Here is a 20008-nt window from a genome sequence, read left to right on the forward strand (position 1 = left end):
TTGCATCCCTAAACCTGTGTCTACACTTGGAGTAACACCCATCCCCTTAGTCATCACAAAAAACAGCCATCTCTTGGGAGGATTGCTTAAGCCTAGGAGGCTGACGCTGCAATGAGTTATGATTGTACAACTGTACTCCAGCCTGGCCAAGAGCAAGACCCTGTTTAAAATTTAAAAAAGAAACTGCCATATCTGTTTACCCAGGCAGAAGACACTGCTAGAGAAAGTCCTGTGATCACGTAAACTGATAGTATTGCCATCTTATTCTGTCCACCCCACAGTGACTTTCCAAAATTTTGACCCCTCTGCCAGGACCTTCTCAACATCCACCTCCTCTAATTCTCAGAGGGAGACCTTACCTCCCACATCTGTAAGAAAACTGAGGCCTGCACATGTGAACCACCTTAACCTTCCGTCCCCCTCCATTCATTCCTTGACTCATTTAACAAAGATTTTTTCAACACCTGTTATGTAACAAGCTCTATGCGAGGCGCTGGGGATGAAATAAATAACAAACACACTCTACCTTCATGGTGCTTACTGTCTGCTGATGGATAAAGCTGTATAAAGATGACTAATAAGAGGTCTAACTATCCTTATGCTGCAAGAAAACCCAAACTGCTGTGTCCCCCAGTTGACAGTCATTGCTGAGTCCAGCTTTTGAGTAATTTCAGCCCAGACATCAGACTAGTAAGGGAAGGAGCTTGCAAATGATACCAGCTCCCAGCCATATAAGTCACCCCCAGCAGTTTGAGGATTCTAAACTCAGGCCCTACGCATTGTGGAGCAGAGACTTCCATGTTATTCTTTCTCCGGGAACACACTTTCCAACTTCCTTTGCCTGGCTAGATCTTTCTTACTTCTTACGCCTGTTTAGGCCTTTTCTTCTCCAGGAAGCATTCCCTAAATTCTTGGGTTGGGTTAAGTGGCCCTTCTCTGGGATGCCTTGGCATAGCTCTTCTTTAGTATTCTAGAAATTACTTGTCTGTGTTCATCTATAATTACGTATATGTCCAACCTGGCACAAAGACACTTAGCAAGTGCTTACTAGCTGAACTGAAGAAATGTGAAATGCACTGAGCTGGCCCGTAGGTAAACCAGCAAGAAGGATTAAGTTTGTCTTTAGCGCCCTCTACCTTCTTCACAGAGCCCTTCCACACTACCCATTAAGCATCCCTTGTCCCAATTCACTTTCAGTATCACTAAGTGATAACTAAAAATGACATTAACTTAGAGAGCTTGTCTTGTAAGCTCATAGGGCAGAAGCCTTTAAGAGCAGTATTTGGGTAAATGGATTTGCTAAAGTCTAATCTTAGAACGTGATCTTATGCCAGTGACTGGAGCTGAACTCCATTCTCTGTATTCCTGACAAGGAAGACAAGTGAGAACAGAGCCTGGAGAAAGAATCACACTGCAGTGTAGATAAGTGACCAAGAGGACAGAACGAGGTGGGCAGATGGCTTGAGCGCAGGAGTTCGAGACCAGCCTGGGCAATGTGGCCAAACTCTTGTCTCTACGAAACAAAACAAAAATTAGCCAGACATGGTGTTGCATGCCTGTAGTCTCAGCTACGCCAGAGGCTGAGGTGGGAGGATGGCTTGAACCCAGGAGGCTGATGCTGCAGTGAGCTGTGGTCATGCCACTGCACTCCAGCCTGGGTGACGGAGTGACACCTTGTCTCAAAACAAAACAAAACAAAACAAAACTGCTAGGGAGAGTGAGAACCAGGGAGAAGTCAGGATTCCGGGAATAGGCAGGAATATGTCTCTTCCATACCTGCCCCACCTTGGGTGTTCGCTCCTATTGTAACTTTGGTGACTGCATTAGCACTTTGAGAGATTGGACACCGCCCCCTGCCCCCACCCCATGCCAACAATTATACTCTTAAGACACCATTCCTCTTACACAATTTATTTGACCGTATCAGTGGACCCAACCCGGGTCAGAGTCTCACCTCTGGGAATTTGGAATTGCGATAGCCTCTCCCTGTCGTCAGAGCTATTTGCAACAGTAAAGCTGGAGAGTGGCCAGCCTGTATGTGGACTAGAGAGGCAGAAGTGAGGGACAATGGTGCTGCAGGCCTGGGCAGACCCCTTCTGTCCATCCCAGTTTCTGGTAATCTCCCCGTACCTTGTATCCTTAAAATAATCTTCCTTTTCCCTTTATGACTTCTGGTCACTTGGATTGCTGTTACTTTCAATCAAAGAATTCTAACACAGCTATGGTTCTAATTAATTCTAACTAATAGAGCTAATACACTAATAATTCTACCTAATACAGCTATGTGTGCTGAGGTGCCCTGGGGCACTATGTTGCATTGGCAGGGGCGCTTTGTTATGTTTTTTATTTGGTTCAAGTTATTTTGTTGTCTTTGAACAGACTGTCAGAGGGATGGGAAGGACCAGTGCTCAGGGTGGCCATCTGACCCCTGATGGACAGGAGACCAGGACAAGCCCACTGGATGAGCTGGAGGGGTCCAGAAGGAGGGAGTTGAGAGTTCCCACTAAGGTTGACACATTCTGGTAAGGAGTTCATCTGCTGTCCACCAGGTAGGTGGTGTGCAAATACAACTGAGCATTCCTGTTTAAGGTTTTTTTTTATTTTTTATTTTTCAACGCAAAGCCTCCCTCTGTTGTCCAGGCTGGAGTGCAATGGCGCCATCTCGCCTCACTACAACCTCAGCCTCCCAGGTTAAAGTGATTCCCCTCCCTCAGCCTCCCAGGTAGCTGGAATTACAGTCGTGCCACCATGCCCAGCTAATTTTTGTATTTTTAGTAGAGACGGGGTTTCACCATGTTGGCCAGGCTGGTCTCAAACTCCTGACCTCAGGTGATCCACCTGCCTCGGCCTCCCAGAGTGTGGGATTACAGGCATGAGCCACCGCATTCAGCCTCATGTTTAAGGTTATTTAAAAAGCAAAGCAAAATCCTAATCATGTTGAATTTTTGAATCTACAGCAGATTCAAATTAATGAATTTAAATCATATATCAGGTAAAATACTACCTTGACATATTTTGTGATCATACTGGGAGAAAATTAATATAAAGCTCATTTAAAATCTTTAAATTTGTAAATCAAAAGATTAAACCTTGTTAAAATTTACAAAGAATATGCCACTAGAAGAAGAAGTACCTCAACTTTATTTTAGTAAAATCACCAACAAAACAATAAAAAGTCAAAACTAAAAAGACAGTTTTAATTGTGAGCTGAAGTTTTATATTTCTTTACGAATTCCGTTTAAAAAAGAGAAATCTCTAAAATCATCGATAGGCAGGTCTTTAATCCACTTTTAAGTCTTTCCCCACCAGCATTGCAGTCACGGGATGCATGCTTGCTTTGTGCTCTTGGTAGGTTCGGACAGCTTGATCACGGGATTTGTCAAAGGCAGTAAGATCCCTGCCAAAAAAGAAAAAATTGAGAAAGAAAGGCGAGAAAGAGACAGAAGAGGAGAAAGGGAGGGAAGAAAGAAAGGAGGGAAGGGGTTCAGAGGAGGGGAAAAGGAAAGGAGAAAGAGAATAAGAACATAAGTCAATACCCAAGATTAAATTAAAGGATGTCAGCAGGGGTGACAGCCAATGTCACCCAAATAAGGTACCAGTCCCAGCCAATCAGATGGGTATGGTCCTGCCACAGGGTCCCAGAGGCCTCCTTCTGTACCAGAGACTGGCCCTTATACTGGCAGATCAGACATTTTGCAGTGAGTTACAGGGAAGGGCTAGAGTGGCTGGGACCAGTGGCTATTTACCAAGCAGCATGGAAGTATTTTATTATTTGAACAGTGTCCTCTAATCTACTGGCTAAATATCGGCCCAGTATGTGAGACTGTGCCTCAAAGGCTTTCTTTCTAAAAACTGCTTTAAAAAAATTTTTTTAATCAAGATTTTAAGAGTATGAAAACACTAAATTTATAAATAGAATTTCTGAAAACTTCAAATAATTGAGAGTAAAAATCCTGATCACAGTGAAATAATAAATAATAAATACATAAACAATAAATAATAAATAATAAATACACTAAACAGGACCTACCATACAAAAGGTAGGATTAGTCATTTTTAATGTTAACTACTATAAACATCATAAAACAGAAATATTTATTTTTCCCACAAAAGCTGTATTCTTATTTATTTTATTCATTTTTTTTTTTGAGACAGAGTCTTCCACTGTCACTCGGGCCGGAGGGGATGGAGTGCAATGGCGCAATCTCAGCTCACTACAACCTCCGCCTCCCAGGTTCAAGCGATTCTCCTGCCTCAGTCTCCCAAGTAGCTAGGATTACAGGCACCGGCCACCACACCTGGCTAATTTTTTGTATTTTTAGTAGAGATGGGGTTTCACTATATTGGCCAGGCTGGTCTCAAACTCCTGACCTCATGATCTGCCTGCCTTGGCCTCCCAAAGTGCTGGGATTACAGGCGTGAGCCACCGCGCCCAGCCCAAGTATACTCTTATTTAAAAACCTATTTGAAGTATACTTGACTCAATTCAAAGCTAGATGGGTTTTAATTATGGAAAGCATATAAAATATACTTAAAAATTAATTTTGTGGTCACATCAAAAAAGAGATAATGACTTATTTTGCCAAGTTTTATGATATTATTATTATATTGCCATCACTTTTGATGGCCAAAACTACAATTACTTTTGCACCAATCTAAATACTTGTGAAGTAAATGAAAAGCAAACAAAAGTAATCATGGATATTTATGGAATGATTTTTTTTCCCAGAATTTGGACAAAATTCATAGATAAAGAACTTCACTGAGATATTCTTTTTTTTTTTTTCTTGAGATATTCTTAACTTGTATCTTGCTGTCAAGATACAACTTATCCTCCCCTTACCAAGCATTCCTTTACTATGTCAAGCAACCTACCTTTGACCTCTATGCAACATTTGAACACAAAACAGTTAGCTTTATTTGCTTATTTCTCCTTACATTTAACTTCAGACTCTCTTTCTTGTCTATACCTACCTACCAACTATCTTCTAGTTGCCTTTAAAAATCTTTGTGTATATAAGCCTATCTTTGATTTATTTCCATTTCATCAGTGTCTAACTCTATTTGGCTCAAAATAGGTAATCCATATATAATATTTCTAAAAAAAGGAATGAAATTATTTCACATTTCAACTATTTTTAAGTGTGAATCCCTATTCCAAAATTATATTGATAAACTTTAACAAAAAATATCTGCCATATAGATTATGTTTAAACATCTGAGAGTTTTCTTCCTATTTCTTAGATGAATTCAAAGCACAGTCTGAGTGGGTTCTTACTTGAATAAGGGCCGGGTAAACTTCATTCTCCCTTGTTCAGTTGCCATCTTTAGCGCCAAAGGAATTGCGTCCTCCCACTTGGATTGAATGCAGAGCCGCAGCCATCTAAAAGGAGGATTTAGGGGGAGCATGGGGTAGAAAATGAGGAAGGGGCAGGATATGACAGGTATATCTTAATATTACTTCTGTAGATAAATAACCCCACTATAGTTATACTGTACACCACTTTATGGTATGTCTTGATTCTGAGACTCTCAAATCCTTATATATACAATTTAATAATTGGTGAAGAGAAAGAAGAGGAGCCAGTTCTTGAAAAAGATCATATATTTTAAAAGGTCTGGATCAGTAGGTGCTCACATACCTTGTAAATGCAATTTCTGAAGGAATTAAACTTTGGTTTAAGCCTCACATTACAAATTTGAATTAAGAAAGATTAACATATAATAGAATAAAATATTTCTAACTATTCCCATTTCAAAGTAGATTTAGTTGGTTGTGGAGAAAGCCTATTTACCACGGAATCCTTCATTCTAATTTTTTTTTTTCTTTTAAGGTAAGAGAGGTTTAGAGCAAAGTCTAATGAAAGGATTAATACTATCAGCTTACACATTGCAACTATTCCTTAAATATCACTATAAGTATTTACACAGAAGCAGTCAGTTTGACAAGGACTTCTCAAGACTCAAGTATGTCTCATACTCTGCATTCCCTTTCTCCACCTTTCAAAGGAATTTTCTGCTTTCTTCCACAGAGACAAGTTAAAATGATGTACCTGAATCGTATTTCAGAATTGTTAATGGCATTGAAGTTGTACACCTCTTGCATTCGCTTTATGTGCCCCAATGGAAGAGGTGCCTAAGAGCAAAATAAAGAAGTATACCGTATCATTTCAACAGGATTCCTTGGAAGAAAGGAGCTGGAGAGAAATGCATAGCCAGATTAAAATCCTAAATATTTTATAATATAGAAATAAATTAGATAAAAATAAAAGAAACAAATTGCACACTAAAGTAAATTCTGTGCAAACTTATTCTGGATGAGGATATTCTACTGGGAGCACAGGGATAATTTACTTTGTGAAGTACTCAGAATTAAATGAGAATTGCTCTTCTTAGACTTTTTTAGCATGTATAGATATTATCTTTCAGACTTTTCCTAGACTTTTTCTAGTTATTCTCCATACCTTATATATCTTAAATGCATTCCATTCTCCAGATTAAATCACAGTTCCTTAATTTTTTGCCTGATACCCCCTAGCTTTATCTTTGTATATTTCCCCTGAAATCCCTCTCAAATTATCTACATCCCTAGCACTTCTTAAATGTTGGTATTATAGACCTCTTTGGGAATCTGATGAATAATGTGGACTCTTTCCCTAGGGGTGAAAATACACTTACTACACGAATACAAACTTCTGTATACAATTTCAGGGGTTTCATAAGCATCCTATCCCTACCTTAACTCACCCTAAAAGGGAGGACAAATTTGGGTGAAGGAAAGAAAAAAGATGAGTTCAGTTTGGACAAGCAGAGAGTTTGCAGTGCCTGTGAGTACAAGCAGAGGTGCCTCTAGGTAGATGATAACTCTCCCCTCCAACCATGACCTCCTTACCTTACAGGACTCCACACTCACTAACCATCTCTGCTCTCATGAACTACTAACCCTGATGCAAATAATTTAGTCCATTAGCCCCTTATGGACACATGCAACTCCAAGTCCACCCTGGTAGACCAACTGGTTAAGGTCATCTCCAAGGCTCCCCGACTTGCCCTAAGTTTTGCCATACCCATTCCAGAATCACCCTACCATGTTCTCTCTGTGACCCTAGGCCACCCACCAGTGGTAGAGCAATTTATGAAACCATGATGATCCGATGTACTAAAAATAGATTCCCTTTTACTTTGATGTGGCCCTTGTTGCCTCAAAATCCTATTCCTAATTTTTGCATCAATTCCACAGGAAATTCCACTCCAAATCTTCCTTCTCAAGGTGCTTACATAGAAGTCTTTAAAATCCAGTCATTGGTTTATCTCAAAATGCAGCATCTCCTTTCGGTTTCTTCTATTCTTTCAATTTTCTAGATTCAAAACCTTAAAATCTGCAGGATTCTTTACTGTTAACCCCTATATCCCGTCAGTCACAGAGCTCTGTGCTTTCACCTTATGTAACCTCTTTCTCACGTCTCGTTCTCTCCTCTCCCTGCAACTCACTCTCTCAAGTCCGGTACTCCTGCCAGTCTCCCAAGTAGTAACTTCACCACCATGCAGCCTTCATGGCCCCAGATTAGTTTTCACAACCCAGCATTTCATCCTGATCAGTGTAAGATCTAAAATTTCTTAGCTTAGCATTCAAGAGTCATCACATCTGGTTCTACTAGCTTTTCTAGTGTTACCTTCACTGACTTCCTTACCCAGTGCTACTGTTTACTCCAGCAACGCTGCAGACGAATTCCAGCCCTTGCTGCTCCTTCCACCTTGAATTTCTACCTCCCTGCTAGCCCTAGGGGTGCAAATCAAGTCTCCTCCAAAATTCCCTCTCTGATGCCCCCAGTTGGAAGAGAGTCTTTCACTAATTAAGCTTTTCCAAATGACACCTAAAGTATACCTCCTTTTATTGCTAATTAAAAAAAAAATTTTACGAGATGGAGTTTCACTCTGTTGCTCAGGCTGGAGTAGAGGGGTGTGATCTCAGCTCGCTGCAACCTCTGACTCCCAGTCCAAGTGATTCTCCTGCCTCAGCCTCCCGAGTAGCTGGGATTACAGGCACCTGCCACCATGCCCAGCTAATTTTTGTATTTTTAGTAGAGACGAGATTTCACCATGTTGGCCAGGCTGGTCTTGAACTCCTGACTTCAAGTGATCTGCCCGCCTCGGCCTCCCAAAGTGCTGGGATTACAGATGTGAGCCACCGCGCCTGGCTTATTGCTAAATTTTGCATGTGTTCCCCTTCCTACAAGACTATAAGCTATTTGAAGATAAGGTATATCCTTTCTTACATATTTTCATATTTAGCACAATATAAAATATAGTAAGCTTTTTTAAAGAAATGAATGAGTTTTATAAATGATTTTTTCCCCATTAGTTTCCACATTAATAATCTTTTTGCGAAGTTGGGTAGAACATAAATGCTGTGCCTTTCTGTCCATTTTAATTTCTAAGCTTTTGAGCTAGTACTTACCCTCTGGAGCATCTGTGCTAAAAACTCATTCAACTGATGAGAGGAGAGATCTTTCAGGTCTGTGGCATTGAATGAATTTAAATCTTCTTCTTTGGCCTAAAATAAATTTAGCTAGTTATTTTTGTTCAAGTACAATTTAGTAATACTTACTGGTTTATCTAACATACAAGTAAAAATTGAGAAAAAGAACCATATGAATGCACAAGATTATTCAAAATAAATTTATGCCTGAGTTACTTAAGTAATCCTGAGATTGAGTTACTGTAATTTAAATAGCTGATATGACTCCCAGAATCTATATTACTTAAGAAAAAGTAGATTATGGGTAGGAAGAGTGGAAGAAACTGTTAACATTCATTGTATCATTTGAGGTATAGAAATTTCCAAAGCAAAGAAATATTTCAAAATGTATGCATGTTGACTAATTTATAGACCAATTCAAAAATGTAAAGAATGAAATTGTGTATTTTTAAATATTACATTAATAAATTCGTAAGACCATAAACTAATGTTTTCCTCCATCCCCACATATTCTGTTTTCCCCACTCAATCTAGAAACCATCTAAGAAAAAGAAAAAATGAGTCTGCACTTTTCAAATTTGGATTTACTCTCAAAAATCTTTGAGAAGATGAGTAAGCAATATTAAATAAAGCTGATCAAAATAAGGATTTTAAAATATTTTAAAATTAGTTTTATATTCTTCTAAACTAGGGCTTTTGTTACTTTAAAAGAAATACATGCAAATACTAAAAAATCAAATAGGACAGAAGGAAAAATTCTCTTGGTTTTGCTCCCTGTTTCCAAGTACTGCTCCTCAGTAACCAATATTCATAGTTTCTGTATATTCTTCCACTAAATTTAATGCATAGGCATATACCCTTTTAAAGAAATATTTTGCATCTTCCCCTCTTCAGAACTCTCCTTAATAGCAATACCTCTTTTCCCTTTACAACTTATCCTTAATATGAAAACGTACAGCTCCAGTTCATTTTCTGTGCAAAACCCTGCAAATCTAAACTATATATTAATTAAGGATATGTTTATGTCGTAAAAACATAAAAAGCAAGAGAATGATAAACCAAAATTCAGGACAATGGTTACCTGGATGGGTCAGCAAGGAGGGTGGAGAAGGGGATAAGATGGGGAGGGATGCTACAGAGGTACCGGCAAGATTTGACTTCTTATGCTAGTGGTGCGTCACACAGATCTTGCTTTACAATTGTTTTTTACACTTAGAAATATGTTATAAATATTCTTTTGCATGTATTTACTATTTAAGACAAATCATTGAGAAATAAAACACATAAGGAAAAGAGTGCACTAGTGAATACAGTGTCCTGAATCTGTTTCTAACACTGCCCGTTTCTACTAATATTGAAGAGTTGATCATTATCCACCTTAACTGCTGGGCCCAAAGGAATATTTGAGCAGAAATTAGTAGCAGTTTTATCTAGCACCAAATAAGCTGGAATACATTTTTCAAACTAAAACAGAGGATTCAAACACACACTGTTAAAAACCCTGTTTCCCACAGGAATCTCTCATACTTTTCTTCATGACAAGTTTGTCAACTACACAAAACATAAAGTTCAAGACACAGGTATTATAGAAGAACAAAGCATTATCTGTGGCAAGATGTGTTACCAGACTTCTCTCTTGGACAGAAATAAGCCTTATTTGAAAAAGCACACAGTGAAACCATTCCTCCAATATAAACTCAACACTATTCCAGGCCAAGTATTGACAGGTGAAGTATCTATGGACACAACCAGCCTACCTTTCTGATAGGTAGCTACTAGAAGATTTTATTACTTCCTTCTAAAAAAGAAAAAAAAAAAATCCGCAACAAACAGACTTGACCTTAGATCCGAATAGTAATTAGTAACGCTCTATCTTTATTATGATGCTATAAAAGTCTCCAAAAAGATGTTTATATTTTATTTTAAATTGGAGTGTTGCTTCCCTTGGTTTCTGGTTCCATTTTTCCTGATTTGCCTTACTCCTGATTTTGTTTTTCTTCCGTCTTCTGGCTGTAAGGATGTTCTGCCAATACCTGGAGCTTTCTACTCCTTTTCTTCTTCTTCACGTCTAATCGGTTCTCAAGTTCTTAGTTATAAAATTAAACTTCAAAAGTCTTTCAACTCTTTTTTGTTTTTTTGAGACAGAGAATTGCTCTGTCACCCAGGCCGGAATACAATGGTGTGATCTCAGCTCACTGCAACATCTGCCTCCTGGGTTCAAGCAATTCTCGTGCCTCAACCTCCCGAGTAGCTGGGGTTATAGGTGTGCACCACCATACATGGCTAGTTTTTGTATCTTTAGTAGACATGGGGCTTCGCCATGTTGGCCAGGCTGGTCTCGAACCCCTGGGCTCACGTGATCTGCTTTGCATTTGTTATTTCTGTGTGAATCTAATGTCTTAATTAAACAATAGATGCTTCAAAGGTAAGTCCATCTCTGTATTTTTCATAGTGTGTGATGCAGCATTTTGCATATAGAAAGATGTGAAGAAATAATGGTCAAGTAAACTTTAGAAACAAGTTTTAAAAGGCAATTGCTAAACTGATTGCACAGTTGGAGGCCATTATCCAAGCGAATTAACACAGGAACAGAAAACCAAATACAGCATGTTCTCACATATATGTGAGAGCTAAACAACTGTGTACTCACGGACATAAAAGTGGCAACAATAGATGCTGGGACTACTGGGAGCAGGGCAAAGGCTGAAAAACTATTGGGTACTATGTCAGTACCTGGGTGATGGGATCATCATACCCCAAACCTCAGCAGCACACAATATGCACGTGTGACAAACCTGCACATGTGCCCCCTGAACTCAAAAGTTGATATTACTTAAAACATTATAAATCTGTTGCAAATTAATAGGAATAAAAGTATTCCTAAATTTTCTGTTATTCTTCATTAAACAATTATCAAGGGCACATTCTTACTTTGGCTTCAGTAAAGGATCATATTTTAGTACATATATGAAGAAGCTCCTCTTTAAGAAGCTTCATAGAAAGTGAACAAAGTTATTGACAGAGCAAAAGTGCCTCGATTCTTTCTACCACTAATAGTCAGCAGTTGGTCACCCAAGATCATTTTAGATGTACCTGGTATGTGAAATTGCTATATCGGAAGCAGTATCTTATAAATGATTTAAAAGGAAAAGAAGAAAGGTAAGATGCAAATATTTTTGCATACTTTTTTTCCAGAGTTAAGAAGCAAGAAAAATCAGGATTAATGCCTTTAACATCTATTTTTCCCCCCATAAAACTTAATTTTCTAGGTTGGGCACAATGGCTCATGCCTGTAATTCCAGCACCCTGGGAGGCTAAGGTGGGAGGATCACTGGAGACCAGGAGTTTGAGACCAGCCTGTACAACATAGACCCTGTTTGTACAAAAAGTTTTAAATTAGGCAGGCATGGTGGCGCATGCCTGTAGTCCCAGTTACTCAGGAGGCTGAGGTGGGATGACTGACTGAGCCCAGGAGGTTGAGGCTGCAATGAGCCATGATCACGCCACTGTACTCCAGCCTGGGCAACAGAGCAAGACCCTGTCTCAAACCCTTAATTTTCTATATTGAGAGTAGATACAGTATCACCTTAGATAAACCTGACTTTCAAATAGCCTTTCCAAATATAACTGTTTGTGATTTAAATACCCTCCCTGCTTCATGAGTAAAGACATATCTGCACAATTCAAAAAGGAATCAAAATCACACATTATTACTTACAGTAATCCATCTTTGACTTAAGGCAATACAAGCATTTGTCAGGGTCATATCATAACTGCAAAGATAAAAGGTAAAGATTAAATTGTATAAAAATGCACATGCTTTTGCAGAAATGCAGTTTTAAAGCTACGGTACATACTTAAATTTCAAAGTCCTTTTTAAATGAGGAAAACAAACTCCAAAGTGATGAAAACAGAAAATATTTTACCTAACTTACATACTACTGGCATCATCCAAGAACTCACAAATCCAAATGGACACCACATTAATGAAACACTCATCTATCTTTTAGAAAGAATGCCAAAGCACCTCAGCAAAAGACTGTCACGTGCTCAAGTAGTCTATGTTAAAGTAGTTGGAATCAGTTGAGCATATTTACTATATGGCAGGAACAGTTCTAGGCACTCAAGACAACAAGATGAACAACACAAAGTCCTTGTTCTCATGGATTTACTCTAGCTCTAGTGTGGAGAGTGGCTGGAAGAAGTCAGAACAGATACAAGTATACAGTTTGGGTGCCAGAACCGTCTTCCAGGGTGTGAAGATATGATACTGAACTTGAACAGTGGTAGTAGAAATGGAGAGATGTGGATAGACTCAGATATTTAAATCATATACAAATGATGAGAGCATTATCAAAAGAGGATTTTCTGTGATTTGAGATTTTCTAAGATACTCTTTTACAGAATCCCGGGTACGGGAATGATTCCAGGGTTCCTCCAGCACTTTGGTATTACTTGAAAGCAATCATAAGGGATCTAGAATGAACCAAGGCCCAAAAAAGATCCCTTAGCAGTGGTGATATCAAAGAAACACTTTTGAAGAACTAATTTTCCACCCAGATTTCTCTAATTTTAAAAACAACCGTCAAAGACTTCTCCACTCCTAAACTTCCTGGAACTGTCTTTTGACTTTATCAGGCCCCTGAAGTTAGAATCCTTGAAAGACTCCAAACTCCAAATTCTATGCTTTTATTCTCAGGCTCCTCATAATTGTACAGCACACCAGACTGCTGACCACTCTCCATATCACTTTGAAATTATTTCTTCCCACAGCTTTCTTAATGAATTAACCTTTGAAAGCTCTTTTTAGTTTTCCATTTATTTTGCTACCTTTCCTCTGTCCCAGCTCTAAAATGAAGATCCTCTAAGGTTCTAAACTTTACTTCTTGTATTCTTCTTTGTAAGTCATCTCCAAGACAATGTCCAAATCCATCACCATTAAAATTAATATTTTCCTCACCTGCAATACTTAATATTTTTTTAAATACTTTTCATTATATTATAATTACTTGACACATACATGTTTGCTCTGTGAGTTCCTTATTCATCATATTAGTGCCTGACAATAAATGTGTGCTGGATTGAGCTGAATCTTTACTACATCTCTGCTCAGTCATTTTTAGTTTCTTCTTTTCTCACCACAGCCAATCAGTGGCCAATAGATTCTAGCCCCAAAACGTCTCTCCTCTCAGTTACTCCTTTCTTTTCCCACTGCCTTTTTATTACTTCAGGTCCTCATAATCTCTGGTAAGGCTGTTGTAAGAATTGATGAGATAATGTATGGCACTTCTTAATGAAGTGCTAGGAAAAAAATCTAAAGTATTCTTTTTGCTGATACCTTTTTTAGATGTTAAAAGGGTTTACTGACGATTTGTGCCACCTGTTTCCAAAACAAAATTCGAAATATTCTATTGTAATCACCCCTCCGTATCTGAGCTCCTGTTTCCCACCACAGCCTATGATAACCAGGACTGCCCGGTCAGTGGGGCACTCTGACCACATCTGTTCCAAACTCAAAACTCCCAGTAACTTCTCAACCAAACACTTCTCAGCCTGGCTGTTTAAAGTGCTTTACAAACAAACATGACCAGGTCTCATCTTGTTTCCTAGCTTCTCTCCTGCTGCTCCCTGCAAATCAATTAAACTGGCCTGTTTAGTGTAAGAGAAGCTGGTAGGCAATTTCGGTGATCCAAAAGAAAGGCAACAAGAGACTGGAACATGCCATGGTCAGTGTCCTCACACAACTCATGAAAGACCAGGGTTCAGGTCCAATTGAAGGAGGGGGTTCAGTATAAAAAAGCAGTATATTGAGGCCAGGCACAGTGGCTCACACCGTAATCCCAACACTTGGGAGACAAAGGCAGGCGGATCGTTTGAGCTCAGGAGTTTGAGACCAACCTGGGCAATGTGGTGAAACCCCACCTCTAGCAAAAATACAAAAACTTAGCTGGGTGTGGTAGTGCACATCTGTGGTCCCAGCTACTTGCAGGGCTGAGGTAGGAGGATCACTTGAGCCCGGGAGGCAGAGGTTACAGTGAGCTAAGATCACATCACTGCACGCCAGCCTGGGCCACAGAGTAAGACCCTGTTTCCAAGAAAAAAGAAAAAAGAAAGAAAGCAGTATACTGGAGGCAATAAGACTGCCAGGGTTTGAATCTCAACTTTTACTACTTACTAGCTGTGCAACCTAGGGCAAGACACTTTACCTAGCTAAACCTAACTTACCTCCTTGGGAAAAGGGGATGATAACTTATAAGTGTTGTAATTAACATAATACTTATAAAATATTTTTATTGCAAAAGTTTGAAGGAAGATACAATAGCTTATTCTTTTCTAAATCCCTCACCATCCTTGTGCAGAAAGGAGGCACTCAATTACTTGAAGTAAAAAATCATATTTGTAAACTGTGGAAGTTATTCTTTTGGCCTCAGGGTTAAGGCCAAAACACCTAAGAACTCTGCTCTCATCATTAACTAGTAACAGTTTCAGGAAGGCATACTATTCTTTCAGATATTTTGAGGCTCTCTAGGAGTTAGGAGAATGAGAAGGAAAGCATTAGCAGGCAAGTACTTACTTGGGTTTTATGGGAGGCAGTCCAGGAGAGTAGAGCCAGGCATTCCAATCAACTTGATTGAGAACATCAACCTATGAATAGTAAGAATTCACAGTTTACAGCAGAATGCCCTCTCCTGTTGAAAAAAAAACTTATAAGTCCTTAGATATATAATTTTGTCTAATCTGCCATATCAAGATAATTTCTAAATCACTTTGTAAAAAATTAATATTTTAAATTGATATATCATAATTGTGTATACTTATGTGACACAATGCGATGTTTTGATATATATATTCAATGTGAACTAAGTCAAGCTAATTAATATATCCATTACCTTATCTAGTTCTAAAAGTTATATTAATCACTAGTGTGCTGTTAAATAATTAAAACAGGAAAATTAAGCACTTGTAAAAAATCATATTCTGAACCATACTATTGACTCTGAAACAGGAAAATTCTACATGTAGTTCATGTGGTTAAGATCACATTTAAAACAGAAAAAATATCCAATGAGAGGTTGAGTCCTAAAACAAGTTCTGAACCAATACTACTATTAGATAATTCAAGTTAACATAATCAGTCAATAAATAGAGATATATTGAGAATGAAAAATAGAAAAGGTTTTTAAATCTAACCTTATCTTTAAAATAGGAATACAGGAAATCCTTCCAGTCATCAGTAGTTATGCTCTTATAGGAAAACTTCTCAACATAAGCTTTTAAGAATCCTAGGAAAAGCTCTAAGAGTAAAAAAGAAAATCAATTCATAGAAAGGTAATTATTTGACATTTTGTGTGTGTGTTTGGCACTGTACTATTAACCACAGAGAACAGAGAACATTCAGAGAATAGGGAAATCTATGAGGACTTTCAGAGTGAAAGAATGTTCAGAAAAGGAGGTGGGACTTAAGTTGGGCCTTGAAGAATATATGTAATTCAGCGGAAGGGAGAAGAGAAATTCTAATTATAGGTAAGGGGATAACACATGAAGACACAGAAAAGGAATGCATAACCCAAGTTCTAAAAGCTATAACCTTCATATGACTAGAAAGAAAAATAAGACTGGACAGGCAGAATGGATTCAGGTGACAGACAGCCTTCCAAGTCAGTCAACCAACCAAGGAGAACACCTCAATGTCTATCAGTGGGGGATGGGTACATAACTCAGCATAGCTTTATCGTGAAATAGTATGATGTCATTAAAAAGTATGAGGCAGATTTATATGTATTGACATAGACGGGTGTATGTGAAATACCGAGCAAAACAAAACACAAATGCAGAGCCAATATATAGCATGATCCATTTTTGTAATTAAAATAACTATATGTATTTATGTGTCTGTCTGTTAATTTACACCTAGAAAATGATCTGGAGCCATATACATTAAACTGCTAACAGTGGTTACCCCTGGGGAATGGAAAGAGGTTGATGGACTTTCACTTGTTACTCTTAAAAACTTCTGTACCATAGAAATGTTTTCAGGGAGTAGTACATACTATTATCCTCATTTCAAAAACTGATGAGATTGTTTAAAAAATGAAGCAGCATAATTTAAACCTTAGAGGTTATTAATGGTTTTAAGTCAAGAGATAACTTAGAAAACAATACAGATTTCTTCAGCAGCTACATCCAGAATGAATTAGAAGTATTAAATGGAACAAAACAATAGTTTACAATTCTTCCTAATTTTCACATTGCCCTCAAAAAGAAAACAAAAAGCATAAAATACCAACTACTTACCTGGTCCTCCAAGCAGTTGTTCAAGGTAAAAAAGTAAAGCAAAGCCCTTCTCATAGGGAACTGAAGAATAAGCTACATCAGGGTCTACATCTGTCAGATCAACCACAAGTTTGGTGAAAGGATGTGTCTCCCCAAATGTCTTTACCTGCAAGACATGAAATAACATGGAGAAACATATAGAAACATATAGAAAGACTGCTATCACCACACAAATAAGCTAATAAGGAAGTATTACTCCACTCAGTGGTGTAACTTTAGGGGAATCTAAAACTTGGAGACTGGAATACTTGGATATGTTGGCATAAACTTCTGGAAGTCTGTTAACAGAATGCTTACTTACGCAACACTCTCTGACGTTTCTTGCTCAATAATACAGGCTTTATTCTTATAAAAAGACTAGAAAAATGATTTAATGCCTAGTCAGCAAATTTGGCTTTCAGGAGACAACACTTAAAAATGACATAAATATACCAAATAAAATTCAAACATAGTAAACAGCCATATTAATAGCAAAGGCCCAGTGAGGTCCCATAGCTACCTGTTTAGACCAAGTCATCAAAACTACCTTACACAGAACAATGAATGGTGCAGATCAATACAGTGTTATACCAGCATCGACTTCACTTTCCACACTTGTAAAAATGACTTTTTGGTTGCTACACAGTAAAGATGCTTTCATAAAACTCAGTTTTTTAACACCTATACAACTTCGGATGAAGGTTTTAAAACTTTGACTCATTTACCGAATTCTGTAGTTCTCCCCATCCTCCCAGAGCATTAAAATGTCTGAACTTTTCACCAAACAATCGTCCGCAAATGTGGCGTTCCAAGTACACAGTATGTCCCTCATTTAACCTGAAAAAAAAAATGTTTTTAATAAAAACACGGACACAGCTGAGAAGAAAAGATATTTCAATCAAGATATTTTCTTTTTGGCTTTTCTACAGAGGAAAGCAGTTGTAAGGCATGGCCACTACACTCTAAGCCCACTCTGGCTCCCAGGCAGTCAATCCAGAGCAATGGGAAGCCCAGGCCAGCAGATGGCAGCAGAGAAAGTTAAGCCCTGGTTCTGCTCTTGCATGTCCATATGTTAAAAGTGTGGAACTTTTCCACACTTTCATCAGGAACTAGATAAACAACACCTAGACTGAACCTAACACTGTAATAAGTGTTAGAGAATTTTTTAAAACTATCCTTGTTGGCCGGGCACAGTGGCTCATGCCTGTAATCCTAACACTTTGGGAGGCCAAGGCGGGAGAATTATCTGAGGTCAAGAGCTCAAGACCAGCCTGGCCAACATGGTGAAACCCCATCTCTACTAAAAATATAAAAATGAGCTGAGCATGGTGGCGTGCACCTGTAGTCCCAGATACTCGCGGGGCTGAGGCACAAGAATCGCTTGAATAGGAAGGCAGAGAGATTGCCCTACTGTACTCCAGCCTGGATGACAGAGTGAGACTCCATCTCAAAAAAAAAAAAAAAAAAATCCTTGTTGGCTGGGCGTGGCAGCTCATGCCTGTAATCTCAGCACTTTGGGAGGCTGAGGTGGGCGGATCACTTGAGCTCAGGAGTTCGAGACCAGCCTGGGCAACGTGGTGAAATCCCATCTCTATAAAAAATACAAGAATTAGCCAGGCATAGTGGCATGTGCCGTTCAGCCACTTTGGAGGCTGAGGAGGGAGGATTGCAACCCTGGAGTTGCAGTTAGTGGAGATCGCACCACTGCACTACAGCCTGGGCAACAGAGTGAGACTTTGTCTCCAATTAAAAAAAAAAAAAAATAGCCGGGCGCAGTGGCTCACGCCTGTAATCCTAGCATTTTGGGAGGCCAAGGCGGGTGGATTGTCTGAGCTCAGGAGTTCGAGAACAGCTTGGGCAACACGGTGAAACCCCGTCTCTACTAAAATACAAAAAATTAGCTGGGCGTGGTGGCACGTGCCTGTAATCCCAGCTACTCGCGAGGCTGAGACAGGAAAATCACTTGAACCTGGGAGGCAGAGCTTGCAGTGAGCCAAGATCGCACCATTGCACTCTAGCCTGGGTGACAAAGTGAGACTCCATCTCAAAAAAAAAAAAAAAATTCCTTGCCTATCAAAGAGATGATAACAAAGAAAAACAAGAGATACACACAAAACAATTCAGAGTGGTAGGAGGCAGGGGGAAAAAAGTCAGTAACAAGAACCAATAAAGAAATAACAACAAAAATCTTACCAAAAGTGATCCCAAGTTTTGTTGGTCACTAGATTCCCTGTCCAGCTATGAGATATTTCATGTGCAATGACCTAAAGAAAACAGTGTGATTAACAGTAAGACTGATTATCTTAACCTAAAACAACCCATTCTCTAAACACTCCACGTTATTCCATTTTTTAAAAATATTAGCTGAGGTATTCAGGGAGTTACTCAGTTCAGCAAAATCTTTAACTTAACCAAAGACACACACACACACACAAATGTGGCATAAAGTAATTAGAAAACAAAAATTACTTAGAAAATATTAAATAGATACATCACTGCATTAAAAATATTTCATAAATATATGAAAAGATCAAACCATAAATTTTTCTTAAATCTATTAAATATAATTGTTAATATAATAATGCGACAAGAGTCCCCAAATTGTCCCTTATAACCATCTCTTTAACATAAAAATACAAGGGATATTTTAAAATCAGTTGAAGTAATACTTCTTGAAGATAAGGCCATAATGAAAAAGTTTAACTTACATTGGAGAGTGACTTGTCGCCTGCCTACAAAAAAAAGAAAATTATCTTAGTATTTTAGTAATCAAATTACAGACTATCTAAAAGACTGCCTACCTAAACACTTAGCATACTGGCACTGGTGGTCCACTGTATTTCTACTACAGCACTTCAAAGAAGGTAAAAGAGACCTTAATTGAAAAAACAATAAACTACAGAACTAAAAATTAGCGTCATTCTTTCTTGCCCTAATTCTAGGGAATTTTTGCAATACAATGAAAGCCAGTCTATTTGTGTCTAACTTCCATGAAACATTTCTTCTACTTCCATTTTTACATCTGCTCTTATTTACCCCTCACTTTCTTTCTCACCTATTACCCAAAATATATTTAATAAAACTTTAGAGTGTCCTATGTGTCCTGTGCTGTATTTTATTTATGTTTTTGCTAGTCCATCACTCACTTTGGATCTAGGAAGAATTTAAAGTAGCTCACAGGCATATTAAACATAGCAGTGTACTATGGCCCTAATC

The 20008-nt window shown here is 38.4% G+C and overlaps 1 protein-coding gene across 2 annotated transcripts in view; it reads right to left on the reverse strand.

Annotated features, from left to right (window-relative positions):
* Window positions 1-3123: 3123 nt before the first annotated feature.
* The window catches only part of LTA4H (leukotriene A4 hydrolase), a 34533-nt gene continuing 17648 nt past the window's right edge, over window positions 3124-20008 (reverse strand). Inside the window, exons 9-19 of one of the 2 annotated variants that reach the window (XM_008004307.3) lie at window positions 19501-19524; window positions 18986-19056; window positions 17518-17629; window positions 16775-16919; window positions 15671-15774; window positions 15054-15124; window positions 12198-12252; window positions 8459-8554; window positions 6054-6136; window positions 5279-5383; window positions 3124-3397 (exon numbers count right to left, since the gene is read on the reverse strand). In XM_008004307.3, coding sequence (XP_008002498.2) covers window positions 3280-3397; window positions 5279-5383; window positions 6054-6136; window positions 8459-8554; window positions 12198-12252; window positions 15054-15124; window positions 15671-15774; window positions 16775-16919; window positions 17518-17629; window positions 18986-19056; window positions 19501-19524 — 984 coding nt within the window. In that variant the 3' untranslated portion in view covers window positions 3124-3279. The remainder of the gene's footprint in view (window positions 3398-5278; window positions 5384-6053; window positions 6137-8458; window positions 8555-12197; window positions 12253-15053; window positions 15125-15670; window positions 15775-16774; window positions 16920-17517; window positions 17630-18985; window positions 19057-19500; window positions 19525-20008) is intronic. The other variant, XM_008004308.3, reaches the window with a different exon arrangement.

The sequence above is a fragment of the Chlorocebus sabaeus genome, chromosome 11 (genome assembly GCF_047675955.1).
Source record: "Chlorocebus sabaeus isolate Y175 chromosome 11, mChlSab1.0.hap1, whole genome shotgun sequence".
Lineage (NCBI taxonomy): Eukaryota > Metazoa > Chordata > Mammalia > Primates > Cercopithecidae > Chlorocebus > Chlorocebus sabaeus.